The following is a 16,119-nucleotide window of genomic DNA, read 5'->3' on the forward strand; positions in this document are numbered from 1 at the left end:
CATTATTGTCTCTTCCAAGTTTTCTTCAGGAAGAGTTGATCAATGATGAATTTATATATGTCCCTCCCGAAAGTCAAACACAACAAACCTCTGATAAAGAGTAAGTTTATAAATATTTATTCATCACATGAATCTTGTTCGGTTTTGTGGCCTTGGTAATTTTAAATCATTACTGAAATATTTGCTGTTTAATGCAGCATCCCTACAAAACAAGAAGAACCTGAATTGTAAGTAGATGTTAATGTGTAAGTTTCATTGCTTATAAAAATCCCAATAATTTTAGTTCACTACATATTTTAATTGTAAGTTTTATCTCTTCTGTTTCTTACAGATGCCCGCCGAAACCTAAAAAGAAGGCTGTCGAGATATCTTCATCAAGAAAAATAGAGCCAAAACCTGCGTTCTCTCTTACGAGCTCTGTTATTGAAGAATTATTAAAGGATGACTATTTCTATGAAATTTCTGATGATGAGTAAGTTGACCATAAAAGTTCTTTTTATTAATTTAAATGAGCTATTTTTGGACTGTTATCTATTTAATGCAGCAGCCCTGGTGAAGAAGAACAGCAATCAAGCCAAAAGGAAGATGATATGCCTTCCTTTAATCTTAGAATAAGTCCACCAGTATCTCAACCAACCAAATCCCTCTAAGCTTCCTGTTTCACAGCTTGAAGTCCTGGCAGAGGCGGTGGTAGATGCTGCAGTAACAGCAACATTAAAGTTTATTGAAGCAATAACTTCTGAGCCACCCTTGCCAGCTGCTGCAGTTTTAAAAACTTCAGAAAAAGAAAAAAAATCTCAAAGGAGTTGCTCAAAAAGTGTTATCAGTGGATGACACATGTAAAAAGGACAAAAGATAGTAGCAACGAATACGATGCAATATTCGTCTTGAAACATGAGGCGCTTTATGACGGGTTAAGAGAATATTTCATGTCTCTAATGCCCGAAGAACAAGTGCATGCCTCGGTAAATTCTTTCCCAATTGCTTTAACAATAATAACTTTTCTAAACACTCTTATACAGTATATCTCATAAATTTTCTTTGTGTAGGTTGTCAGTATACATAGCATGATTCTCAACCAAATCAATGTTCGGCGGTATCAGGAAGAAATATACATTGTGCCGCTGGATATTGTGGTAAGCTAAATTTCTTATTCACTGCTGATTCCTGTTCAGTTCAGTCAAAATGTTATAATTGGTTCACCTGATTCTTATGTGTTCTGTTGAGTTCTTTTGCATGAAGAAAACTTTTTTCTTCATGAATGAATATTTTTCATGTCATATTCAGCATATGAATTGTGTTCGGTTCGGTGAAAATTTGATTTAACTGATCTTCGTTTTATAGAATTTTATGTTGGGAACACAAGGCGTTGAGTACATTGATAAAACGACAAACACGGCATACCGGTTTGATATTAAGCAGTATGCTCATCACCGGCAGTGTCTTGACAAAAGAAAACTTGCTTTGCATCCATTTTTAAGTTGTAATATCTTAAAATTCTTCAATAATTTTGTCATCTGTTATTTGTTTCCATTGAAATATTCTATCATTTACCCACAATTAAGCTATTTGTGCCAATTTGTAACGGAGCTCATTGGTAGTTGTGGATTGCTGATGTCAAGAAAAAGAAATTCTATGTGCTTGACCCTATCAATAAGCCGAAAAAACATATACCTGAATTAAGAGTGATGCTGAACAAATTTTTTGTAAGTTATTTTTCTTTTAAATTATTCAAATAATTGAGTACATGAAATGAGTTCGATTCACTGTTGATGCTTTTTTTTAATTTTTGTGTCCCTTTCAAGGATTAATTAATTCTCATATGAGGGTTCACGGTGGGACGGAACCCTTAATGAAAGATGGACTGAAAAAAGAAACAGATTATATCCAACTGAATGGTCAACGTACGGAGTAAGAATCTTTCTCTTCTATTGTCCTATATTTTATGTATTTTATTTTGTATAATATTAATCGTATTATACTCAATTCTTGCTTAGCTATGATTATGGAATATACGTCATGAAATGGCTTGAAACAATCGATCCATGAAAGATCAAGAGCGTGAAGAGATATAAATATAGGGCTTGGACACAAGTAAGTACTTTTTAAATTAATAAACTTTTTTCTTTTCTTATTTCAGTTGAGTTCATTTGTTATGTAACTAATTCCTTTTAATTAAATTTTAGGAAGAGATTAATGACTTCAAGTACCAATATGGTCCAAATCTTCTATTACATGAAATGAACATAATTAGAGACAAAGTGATTTGGAAATCTGAAGTAATAAGACTACCAAAGCCTTCTGCTGCTCTCTCTAGCCCTTATTGTCAATTCACATATGGGGATTTAGATAGTAAATAGAATATACTGTGATTCACTGGTTGTATTTGACAATATTTTGGTTAACTTGTTTAAAAAAGCAATGTATATATGTGAATATTAATGTAAATGCTAATCTATGTATCTTAACTTAATATCAATAATTTTTTCAATGTATTCAATGTGCTCATCTGAGATGTTAATTTATAAATCTCTTGGAACTGTCTGGCTGGTGTTTTATTCCATGTTCTCATTGATTGCTATTAGTTTATTTACAAATATATTAGTAACACCAAGAAACATAGTGAACCGAAATTAATACACTAGCCGAACCGAAAGTTTCAAACACACTGAACCCTAAACCCATAAACCCCAAAAACTCTAAAACCCTAAAACCCTAAAGCCTAACATTAAATCCTAAAACCCTAAACCCTAAACTCTAAACCCTAAAACCCTAAAGCCTAACACTAAACCCTAAACCCTAACACTAAACCCTAAACCCCTGAACCCTAAACCCTAAACCCTAAAACCCTAAAGCCTAACACTAAACCCTAAACCCCTGAACCTTGAACCCTAAACCCTATAACCTAAACCTTAAACACTAAACCTTGATTCCCATTTCTAAAAACAAATTCTAATTATTCAACTTAGAAATTAATACACTAGACGAATAAAAAAACTGCATATATCAATATAAAATTTCACAAAAAAGTGACTATTCATTAAAGACTAACAACAGTTAGAAATTACCCCTGCTATAACCATGGTGAACCGAATTTGCACATGGGTGAACAAAAATTTCATTAATAAAAACTAAAACTTGTACAATCCTCTCTTGGATAATTCATATCTGGTGCATTGTAAAGAGTGGAGCTTATTTGAATCGATGATGCGGAGTCTAAAAGGTTCAACTACAAATGACATAATTAATTATATATTAGCAAAATGAACAATTGACTTTTTAACTAATCAAAAACAAGTCAAGTTTACCTCGCTTGGACCTGTCTTTTTCTTTTTCTTCATGACATTTGAGATCTTTTTTTCCAAGTTTGATCCAAGTCCGTTCTTGGGCCGACCTCTTGTTTTGACACGTGGTGGGCTTTGAAGGTCATTTACATTGCTTAATGTTGCTTCTTCGTGTGTTAACAAACTTTTTGCTTTGCTTCTCTCTTGATATTCTTCCAACTCCGCCATGACCTTGTCAAATGCTCGGTGTAGAATTCCGGTCAACTCTTCAGACTCGGATGCAAATTTAAATATATTGTGCGACCGAAACACCAATTTGTCAAATCTCTTACTCCTCGACTCCAATAGAGGTTCATCTTGGCTACTCTTGATGTGTGTATGCCTCCCCTTTATATTCTTGCTCCAGCGTTCTAATATGTATTTCAGTGCCACGTTATCCACTCGCTCAAAGCTTAGGATGCTTAGCAAATGGCGGTACAATATGCCCCTAGATTCAAACAACAAGCAATGGCACTTCACATCTCGTGATACTGCGTCATAGGTCAAACTTATTGAATGTGGAGTTGGAAACCTACTCTATGACTTCATATGTTGTGAAACCTAGGGTGGAATGCATTGATCTTGTGATACAGTTCACTTTACCTCTGAATTGAGCTTGAACTTCCCTGAATTTCTCATGGGTATATACATGTTGAAATTGTGCCTCTATTGCTGATTTTGTTGCGCACGGTATCACGGTGTAAAAATCTGCAGCATCAAATGCTCTCTCTACTTGCTCTCTGCTTGCTAGGAAATTATCGTATTGCTTCACAAATTGTCTCAAGTAGCTATTCCGTGTGATAAACTTGTTGAAAAATGAATGCATGCTCTCGCTCTTTTGTGTGCTTCTCATTTCGGCCAAGAAGTGGTGATCCAAGTAAACTAGAATCCATATATGCCGATCCTTGTATAGCTCTGAAAAACAAACCCAACCCATAAGGTGCGGTGAACCGAAAAATTTGCATGCTTTGGGAAAAAAAGATACGAGCATGAAAATAATTCGAATTGAAACCTCAATTACTTGAAAGCAACTTGTTGCCTCCGAGGCCATACTTTGTAAGAAAATCATTCCAGTTTTTGTCAAATACGTCTTTTGTGTATGAGTTCCAAACAACGTGGCTCATCTCTTGTTTAATATCGATGTGCCCCTTGTAGCCGTTTAATTTGCTTATGATCTCCTTCATAATGTGCCAGATGCACCAGCGATGAATTGTTGTTGGCATGCACAGCTCAATTGCCCTTTGAATTGATGCGCATTGATTGGTAAGAATACCTTTTGGTGCCTTTCCTCCCATGCAACGTAGCCAACACTCAAATAGCCATTTGAATGATTGGATGTCCTCATTTTTCATCAGCGCACATATGAGAAGTGTCGACTGGCCATGGTGATTCACGTCCACAAAAGAACCTAAAACCAAATTGTACCTACATAAATAACAAGCATATCGTGGTGAACCGAAATATATACATGCACTGAACATCAAAATATATTTGAATGAATCGAATATCTGTTTGTGTTATAGGTGGTGTCAAATGAAACCACGTCTCCGAAATACTCAAATACAGCCCTGCTTCTTGCATCGGTCCAAAATTCATGTTTAATGCAGTGATCGCCTTCAAGGTTGAGTTCAAAGAAGAAATTTTGGTTCTTCTCTTTCATTCTTACTAGGTACTTCCCAAATTCTTTGGCATCGTCTTCTTAAAAAATATTCCGTACTTCCCTTGTGATGTAATTCCTCACATATTTTTCAATAAAACCTAGTTCACGGTGGCTACCAACTGCTGCCATAAATGATTGGTAAGTTTTGCTCGATCTAATTCTGGCTTCCTCGTGGGTTTTGATGGTGCGACACACAAACATACTAAGCTCCCTATGTTGTTTGAGCATCTCAGCCTAGTCTGGACAACAAAGATGTGAGTGATTCAGAATAACTTTAGAAATTGTCCAAACACCGACGTCCTTTATTTTGTGTACATAAATCCTGGCTGGACAGTTTAACCCAGCTGAGGAATTTATCTTCAGAGTTGGAGATATCTTGGATTTTCACCTCCCCTCTTTGGTGCATACAATTAGTTGATTCTTAATCTTGTCTCCATTTTGAGTCGTGTTCCTTATTTTTGTAGAAAAATCGGCAAGTTTGGAATAATATTTGTAAAACTTTGCAGCTTCTTCTAGTGTCTCAAAAATCATTCGCACCTTTGGGACAAATCTTTCATCCACAACACAGCTGGTCTGCAGAGTAAACCGAAGACTTCATTAATGGTGAAACAATTCTATAATACTTACCGAACCAAAATGTTACTAACAGTAAACGAAAGATAATCCATCATACAAAACCAAATTCAAAAAAACTCTCTCTACAATTTAGTTAGTATCAATTCAATTCAATTCAGATTTAGATCACCTCCGTACATTCAATTCAATTCAAATAAAATTAGCAATTGAATTCCATTGAATTCGATTCAAAATTCAATAATACAAACCTTATTAAATTGATGCATTTCTGAAGAATAATCACACTCATTCAACTGATTTGAAGTTGATTCATTCATTGTTTCAATTTAAAACTCCAGATCGAAGAAAAAACAGAGAAGAAGAAGAAGAACGACGAAGCTAATTATGTCAAAGTCAATCCAGATCCATAATACAGAGAACAAGAACTTTTATTAGGTTGAAGAAGAAGAAGAAGAAGAAGAAGAAGAAGAAGAAGAAGAAGAAGAAGAAGAAGAAGAAGAAGAAGAAGAAGAAGAAGAAGAAGAAGAAGAAGAAGAAGAAAAAGAATAAAGAAGAAGAACACGAGCAGAGAAGAAAAAAAAAGAAGAACGCGAGTAGAGAAGAAGAAGAAGAACGAAAATACGACAAGAGAACAAGGTTTACGTTGAGAAAGGTTTACGTTCAGAAAAGTTTATCACGAACAAAAGGTTTACGTTATAAACGTTATATGAGGCGCGTGTAAAACAAACGAGTGTGTGGAGCATGGAGTGGAAGGTACTTGAATACCATCCATATAAGTTTTACATGGATGTAGAGCTTTTCCATATAATTTATTCTATTGAAAAATAAATTAATATTTCCTAAATTTGTAAATACATTTTCTTCTAATTTCTTACACCATTTTATTTGACAGTATTTACCATTAAAAAATAGTAAATGATAATATTTACCATTAAAAAATAGCAAGTGACCATACTATCTTACAATATATATGATGTAAAAAGTAATTTCTTATATTGAAATTACTTCTGGTTAGTGAGATAAAATTTAAAATATTTTTTTCATTTTTTACTCAAATTTAAATTTAAATTTAAATTTGATTAACAACTCATTTTTTTAATTTTAATAAAAAAATTAATTGGTTAGATGCAAAATATTCATCATTTAATAATTTCAATCATTTAAATTTTAATTACCAAAAGTTGGGTTAAAAATTAATTATAAACTTAATAATCGATAATATATATATTATATTAGTATGTAAATAATAATATCCAATATATTGATTATTTATTTATTTTTTGACAGAATTAATGTATAATCTATTGAGAATTAATTTATTATCCAAAAATTTTTTTATAAATTTTTGTAATATATAAAAATAGTGATCTTATTAAATAAGTATTTGTACTATTATATTTATTGTCCTAGATGATGATTTAAGTTACTTATTGTGTATGTTAAATTTATTAAATATTAAGATAAAAAAATTGTTCCATATATTATATAAATAATCATTACAGAAAAAAATTATATATCATATATAATAATCCTTGATATATATAGTGTCATGTATATATTAAGATTATCTATTTTAATTATGTGAGTAATTATTGTTATTTTCACTTTTTTGTTACATTAGAAAATAATATTTAAAACTAAAAAAGAGATAATTAATTTTTTTAATTTGAATTAAAAAATATCTTGTAAATATACCCAATTTTTACATATACTAAGTGTTATAATATTAAATAATATAAATTTGCTATAACAATGACTCAAAATATTAATCTAAGATATATTTGGGCCTAATAAGACCTCAATACAAGTAAGATAAACTAAAATTCATTGTTAAGGTGCTAAATCCGACTTAGTTTCATTACCTTAAATGCCCGATGCAGATGAAGTCCACGCGTCCCCTCTTAAATTGGCTCAGATTGGATCTCCATTGTTAGTTAGATATGGTAATAAGTACTCAAGAGAGCATGAGAAGCCTCCTTCCCATCCCTCACTCCTATTTAAAAAAATGTTCCCATTCCTTCTCCGTCATTGCAAGTTTCTGTTTAATTACTCCTTAGAGAATGTAGATCTCCTCGAGTATCTATGAATATTCTTTAAAATTTTCTAAAAAAAATTAACACAAAAAGCATAATATCATAATTATAAAATAATCAATTCAATATAATACAACACAATTTATAACATTCATTATGAAAAATAATATTTCAGAAGAAGAAAATACAAAAGCATATTCCAACATAATAACATAACATAATTTTTTTGGAACGATACTGAGCGACATAGTGATGAACTTGAGAGGCCGAGAAAGTTAGTTAGAGAGAGAGAGGATCAAGACTGAGAATGAGTTTGGAAGAAAAAGGAAGAATTCGAATTGAAGACAGAAATTAGGTTTCTAAATTCAAGAAATGAATTTATATATATATAAATTAGGATAAATTAATAATTTTATATTCGCGTATATTTAATAGGTTCCATGGAACGGATACTTATGTCCGTGCCCCCATAGAGGTGACAAACGAAAAAGTCCGTCCTATCTCACCAAAAGTCCACCATCTGGTGGTTGGTCCATCCCGTCCCGCCTAGTAAAGCGGTCCTGAATTTCTCTCTCACTCCGCCTAATGGTAGGCTGGCGGGCTCTCCTTTTTTTATAAATCATTAAATATCAAATAATATATATAATTTCACAACAATTTCAATAAATTTATAATTTCTAAAAATATAAAAAAATTATAATTTTTAAATTCACACACATTAATGTCTTTATAATTGTAAATATGTAATAAATATAATTATAAACCAATTTTTTTGAAACAAAATAATAAAACCAATATTGTCCAAAGCAAAACAAATATTGTCCAAAATATATAATTAAACATCTTCAAGTTTATAATCAATCAAACATAAAACATAATCCAAAATATAACTTAGAACATTTTCAATTATCATCTTCATCCTCTTGTAAATCAATAATATTATAGAAATTTATAAAAAAATGGTCCTAACAAAATAAAAGTTTGGCCCAGCGGAGAAGTCTGCCCCGCCCCGCCAAATCCCATGGATTAGACGGTGTAGGGTAGGTGGGCTTTTTAAGTTTGGTGGTCTCAAATTTTCAGCCAAAGCCGTCTTTTTCTGCGGGCTATGTGGGCCAGCCCGACGGATTTCGACTCGTTTGTCACCCCTAGTCCACATCTATTTTCGCATGGCAAGTCGTGAGGATTTCACGAGTCCCCATCTAGCCCCAAAACGTGAGTAATCCCTTTAAATACCCGTTTTGGTTATTTTTGTGATCATCCCTATTGCTAGCATTCATTGGTTCGTGACGTGGAGCTATTCTAGCCACTCAATAAATTCTTAGATAATCAAAGTTTATGTTATATCATTTTTATAAAGTCACATGTATCTTTGTTATAATAATATTAATAGAAGATAAATGGATAAACACTAAACTATTGTTTGGATATAAGATGGAAAATAAGAGGAAAGAAAATAGAAAGAAAATGAAAAGAAAGAAAATAGAAAGAAAAGTATATTTTTTTGTGTATTGTTTAGATGAAGAAAAAATAAATGGAAAGAAAATAGAGGAAAAATTTTCTTTTACTTGGATGGAAGAAAAAGTAAGAAGAGAAAAAATTATAATAGAGTAAAATTATATTAATGTTTTTATATATTATATATAAATTATAATTCAAATGGTAACTCTATATTTTTACTTATATTTGCACTTTTGCATTTGTTTTCTTTGCAATTTTGAAGAGAAAAAATTTACATGAGCTCCACATATACTTTTATGTTTTTCATTCAATTTCTTTGTTGATCCAAACAATAAAAAATTAATTTTTTCATCCATTTTCTTCTCCAGCATTTTACTTTTTTACAAATTCTTCTAATCCAAACAATGCATAAATAAGTCATATTTTTCATATATATAACAATAACTAATATCACATATTAGGTTAATTTACATTGATAAACCCAAGCCACCCTAAAATTACCTGAATCCCCCAAACCCAAAAACGTTACCTAGTTGTCTTTATTTATATTTCTATATAAATTGAATTTAATGAATTCGTATTAGGATAATAAGTAGTAAATCGAATCTATAGGATTCGAATTACCTGACATTGTGATTCGAAAGTAAATTGAATTCAAAAAATTTAAATTATGTCATTCCTTACTAAATCGAATCTATAAATTTCGATTTATATGGTCCATGCTAAATCGAAGCAATAAAGTTCGATTTATACTCACTTAGTAGCAATTCAACTCATTATAAATTGAATCTCCTTCATTCAATTTAGTAGTATAGATAGTATCCAAGTAATTCGAAAATTATAGATTTGATTTGATTTACTACGAAAATTCATAATTCAAATTCTATAAATTTATTAAATAATTTAATGTTTATTTAATTTTAGTCAAATCAGATAATATAATTGTTTAGTTATAATTAATGTTGTTCATCCTTATGGTATAATTGAAACATATTGAAACTCTAAAGGTAAAATTAAAACTAAATGTTAAGGATAAAATTAAAATAAAATTATATTTGCTATCTTGTAATTTTTTTGAATAAAAATCTCATTTATACCCCTTTAAAATATATCACTTTAATACACTAATATTTTTATTAAAAATAAAAATAATGATAAATATCTCATATATTTGTTAGTAAATTATATACAAATATTTTTTTAAAGTATATCACTTTTATTATATAAAAACAACTTAAATATCTTTAAATGTGATTATGATAATTCATTAATTATTATATTTTTTATTAATTTATATTTTAATAATTTACCTCTAACTTTTAATTATAGTAAAAATGTAAGATATAATGCCTAAAAAAAAGCTAAAGCGACATAAATTTTTTACTAACAAAAAATATTTTTTTTCATTTTTTAGACACGTATCTATTTTTTTAATTTATATATTTTAATTTATATAAATTAGTGACAATTAAATGTACCAAAATATACTGATTAATAAAGAAATAAAGTTTAAAATAAACATGTCCTGAACAAATTGAAATAAATAAAGACTTTTAATTATGATCATTAATTATAATCACATATATTTACTTCAAGATTTATATTTCAAAAATTCAGTATATTAATACTTTGTATTTTTATTTCTCAATTTTAGACTATCACACACATTAGTTACTCCCCAATAATGAGAATACTTAAAAAGAATATAATTAAGTGATCTTAAAATTATATAATAATTTAAAAAAACAAAAAATATACAATTACCTAAAATATAATATTTGTGTAGTCACTAAAATTTAATTACCAATATAAAAGCTATGATGCACGGACATGGACATAGGACACGACACGACACGAGACATGCCGACACGCGAATTTTAAAATCTTATAAGACACGGGGACACGCATACATATAAAATATAAAGTATTTTTTTAGATAAATCATAATGAATTTTGATATTTTATTGATATTAAAATATAAATTAATTTTTTTAATTATTTTTAATATCTTATTTTAATTATATCACGTATATAATTAAAATATCTTTTTGTTTTAATAAATAATAATACATACTATATCTAAATTTATTTCAAGAATATATGTTAAGAAAAAGATTGGACACGCTGACACGTGATGATATTTAGGTGTGTCCAATGGTGTCTGGAGAAGAATTTTTTATTTTTTATTAAGACGTGGTTAGACACAGCAAACATGCGTGTCGGGCGAGCATCGGTGAGTGTCGTGTCCGAAATGTGTCCGACACGCGGACACGACAACTCAGCGAAGTGTCCGTGCTTCATAGTAAAAGTAACATATAATATCATTTTGTAACACCCTAATATTCATATCCTTATACTCGAGTGATGATAAGGTGGTACGACTCTCAAGGGGATTTTTAATACATAGTTTATAAGCATGATTGAAAGGAGTATTAATCAAGAAGCTTGAAAAGGAGTAAAAATAAAATCGCAAATTCGTAGCACTCACGTATCGACAAAAAGAAGGTAAAGCGTGAACTGAGACGATATAAAGATAATTTCGTTGAGAAGAATAAGATAAAACAAAATATAGATAGGTAACGTAAATAATTAGCCACTAGTCGCGACCCGCAAAGTTTAGGCCAGCTAGGGTATAGTTTGAAAGTAGTTGATAACAGTATCTGCTAATCTCTCCCAAAAGAAACATAAGAGCCTCTATAGGGAAGTTCAAAAGAGTTCAATACATAATATAAGTTTTTCAAAATAAAGGTGGAGAGACTCTAAGCAAAATATAAAGTAGAGAATATAAAGAGCTTCGCCATTTCTCAGATGAACCACAGCTCACTTTTGAGCACTTGGACATGTATCTGAAAAACAAGAGATATATACAAAATGAGAACCCCCGACCCATGAGTTTCCAGTATGGTAAAAGTGACAAATAAATACAATGCACTGTAATAAAAACTCACTAAGCATCCTAAACTTCCTTTCACCGAAATTCATCCTATGTTATCGCTAATCCATAAATAGGCAACTGTCATAAGGGAATGCTAAATCTAATTCATCTTCCTCATACTTCCTAACTTTCTAACTCTCTAACGAATCAGAATCAGAATCATAAACAAAACCATCACAAGTTATTCTGTCTCAACAATTCTATATCAATACTTCATATCCTCACATGGAGCAAGTGAAATCACTTCACTGCGTCTACCCAAGGAGCTCAAATTATCTTATTTTCTACCTAGAGCAGTGAAATCACTTCACTACATCTACCCAGGGAATTCAAATTACCCCATTCAATAATCATCATTTTAAATTAATCATATCATTACTCTATCTCAACAAGAACAGCCCTCAGCGTCAACCGACACCAGCATGAGGGACCACTCAGTTGTACAAACACAAGTAATACAGGCAAATAATACACAATAAGGCACAAGTAGAACAAGTAGCACATAATTAGGTAACATAGCATATATGATGTAGCAATCCAAAATAATAGGCAAACCCAAACAATTCAAACATATGCATATGATGTATGCCTGCCCTATGGCTGATGATATTATCTATCGATTATATAGCCAACCTGACACATCCTGGTAGCTAACCATGGACAGAAACACCCATGCGGAGTAAGTGGGCTTGAGCTACAACCCCTTTACTACTACCCGCTTAATCCAGAGCCAGTGGAACAACCACTACTGCGGCTACTACCCAGGTGGGTGTTTAAAAGCTCAACTTGGAGTGAGTGGAATCACCATTACTGCGGCTACTACCCAGGCGTCACAATCTCTGACCTGGAGCAAGTGGGACGAACTACAACCCTTGCTACTGCCCAGGATCTCAAAACAAACACTTATTTAGTTTAAAATCAATCATCATTATTATCAAATCTCAAACATTAACCTGGAGAAAGCGGAATGAACCACAACCCTTGCTACTACCTAGGTATCACAAAAACACATTCATTCATAATTGCTCTTCATTATTGCCAATTCTCAAACAATGACCCGGAGCAAGCGGGACGAACCATGACCCTTGCTACTACCCAGATATCACAGACATACATTCATTCAGAACTCCATAATTAAACTCATTTATCATAATTCTCCTTCTCCATCTCATACTCGGAGCAAGTGGACAACGCCACTGCCTGCTACCCGGGGTCACACATCACATTCATTTTCAAACCATCATTTATGCACTTTCTCAATCATAATTCATTACTCCAAGTCTTTCTTCATCAACAAGTTATCACATTTTCCAACTTCTTCTCATTATTAGGCATACTATAAAAATTTAGGACTTAAAGGATGAAAATCGAGGCTTAGAAATCTGAAATCCGACTTAAAAACTAAAAAATCAATTTTTGTTGAAAACAGGGTCACGCATGGGAAGTAGAGAGGTAGGGTGATGCGTGCACGTCAGCCACGCGTACGCATGGATGCGTTTTGTGCTCCTTGCACAAAACAGGCACGCAACCATCACAACCCTTTGGAATTTATACCACGCACCTGCATCAATATAGCGACGCGTATGTGTCGGCCAGGCGCACGCGTGAGAGAGTAAAACTCCCGAGTGACGTGTGCGTGCGCGTCAGAGTACGTTTTACCAAAAATTTTACTAAGTTTAAAAAGCTGCAGAATTTTATTTTCAAATATCAAACTTCCGCCACACATAACTTCTTCTACAAAATTCCTTTTTCAACAATTTTTGAACTGTTGGAAAGATCGTTGAAGGAACTTTCATAAAAATCCAATTTTGAAGAATTTTTAACTTTGAGGACCGAGTTACAGGCCGCCGTAGTTAGTCAAAAATCAATTTTTACCCAAAAATAGAAATCACCAATTATTCCAATACCCACAAGCCAAATTCATTTCCACTCATCCAAATGACCACAACCCAAACACATTCACAGAATTACACTCAACTAAAACTAAACCTACCTCATCTATACAATTCAATTCAATTTTATCATCTTCCACTCCTAAATTCCTAATTTTTTATTATTCCACATTCTTCCCATTTATTCACACACTCAATATTCAACATCCACTCAATCTCATATGACATCACACAATACACACATCACTTACCTTCCTTACCTCTTTTCGCCCTCTAGCCCAAGATTCACGGCCTACGGCCTAAATTCATAATTTAAATGCATATTTCACAAACCAATATTCATTATCCAATTCATCAAATTCTCAACACACCAAACATACAAATTCACACAATTCTTAACCCAATCATTAATTTACATTACATATCAACTATACATACTAGTACCAACCATTTACACAATCCAAACTTAATCCTAGGGCATCTAGCTTAGGAATTCTCATCACAGCACATGGTACTTAAATGAAATTTAAACCGTACCTCTGGTAGCCAAAATAATTGAACTTCTTCTTGGAAGTCTCCACCAACTCTTAACTCCAAGCCTCACCAAGGCCCCACAAGCAATATCAATCTTCAAATTGTGTACCAAAATTACCCAATACTCTAAACCCACAAAGTTAGTTGATGGAACTCACCAATGGCTCATACTAGAGCACTCCTAAACAACCAAAATCATAAAATTACTCAACACCCATAACTAAACCTGAATTTAAAGAGAAAAATGAAAACTGGGCAGAGGACAATAGAATACTCACCACAAAACTTAGATTGAATTGTAGAAGATAAGAAGAGTGATGCGTGACCGTAAACGGCTCATCAATCGGAGTTTCGGAGAGAAAGTTACGGTGATTTGAAGTTTGATGAAGTTAGGATTTTCTCTCTTCTTCCTCTCTTCTCCATTTCAGCGTCATGAGCTGAAATTCTCATAACTAAGATTTATATATGTTGGGTTTTGGGTCCACTTGGGCCCGGTTTAGTTGGTTTAACCTGTTGGCCCAATTTTGGACCAAAACCTTTAAGATTAGAGTGTTAAATCATATTCTAAATATTTCTATCTTCACAAATTATAAATTCTTATTTATTAAAATTATTCACTTGTAATTAATTTTCTCATCCACAGTATCGAACAGATCGCAGCCGGTACTGTCGGTCAAATTTTCAGTGCGCATTTTTATTCAGAAAACTATATTTTTCGACTCAGAAAAATTCACTGAGTACAAATATCATATTTAAATTATCAAATTCCAATTGCTAAATTTTCTAACCATATTTGCTCCTATTTAATTAATTACGGTTTGACCGGATTTTACATTCTACCCCCCAAACAGAAATTTTTGCCCTCGAAAATTCCATCTGCCACCACCAGTATTTGAGCGTAGTCTACCTTTATATCCAACGCATAGTAGTCCCAAGGTCTTTTTACTTTGTGCGCTTCCGTTGCCGCGCTCTGATTCCTTTATCTCAGAGGATCTCGATCATTCGTCCAACGCCGACCAACAACCTCATTCATTACTTTCATCATCTCATCAACTCACATCTTATTAAATCTCAAATCATGTCATCAATAATTTCACCATCATCATTAATCATAGTCATCATCCCACATCACTATAATCAACCAAAAATCATCACCATACCTTAATCATACTCCATCACTATCCTCTCTCTCTGTCAAGCCAATTACCACTAATCATAGCTCAACTCCAAGCATAACCTCCAGACTTACTTTCTTATTCCCAAACCCTTCAATTTATATATAAATTGCTGTTTTAAAGTCTTTGACTAATTAATCAAAACTCTCTTCGTTTTTAGAAATCAAATGAGTTTGAAATAACAAGTTAACAAAATCATAAGAATCCAATTTTCTTTAATAATCTATAAAAGCATTCGAAACACATCTCTTTTGTTAAAGTTACTCAAATCAAAAATCATTTTCAAAACCATAACCAATACTCTTTCAAATTCTTGGAAAAATTTCGACAGCACCTCCCCTAAAAACTGAAGTTTGCCACCCGTCACGGGTCCCCTCTTTTCAACCTCAACTCAATCAAAACCAACATTTCAAATCAACATTTGCAAATCCATCATTTAGGACCATTCCTCATCTATTTAAATCAAAGAAATCTAAATGTCACGGATTCAATCCGTTTCACCAAAAATCTAGAAATCAACCAATTAAATAACA

The 16,119-nt window shown here is 32.1% G+C and overlaps 1 protein-coding gene across 1 annotated transcript; it reads right to left on the bottom strand.

Annotated features, from left to right (window-relative positions):
- Positions 1–2,980: 2,980 nt before the first annotated feature.
- LOC107461376 (protein FAR1-RELATED SEQUENCE 1-like) lies at positions 2,981–4,149 on the bottom strand. The gene is made up of 4 exons (XM_016079853.1): positions 3,927–4,149; positions 3,309–3,814; positions 3,145–3,229; positions 2,981–2,997 (listed from the first exon to the last, which is right to left on the bottom strand). The coding sequence occupies exons 1-4, from the start codon at positions 4,147–4,149 to the stop codon at positions 2,981–2,983; spliced, it is 831 nt and encodes a 276-aa protein (XP_015935339.1).
- Positions 4,150–16,119: the final 11,970 nt, after the last annotated feature.

This window comes from Arachis duranensis, chromosome 8 (genome assembly GCF_000817695.3).
Source record: "Arachis duranensis cultivar V14167 chromosome 8, aradu.V14167.gnm2.J7QH, whole genome shotgun sequence".
Taxonomy (NCBI): Eukaryota; Viridiplantae; Streptophyta; class Magnoliopsida; order Fabales; family Fabaceae; genus Arachis; species Arachis duranensis.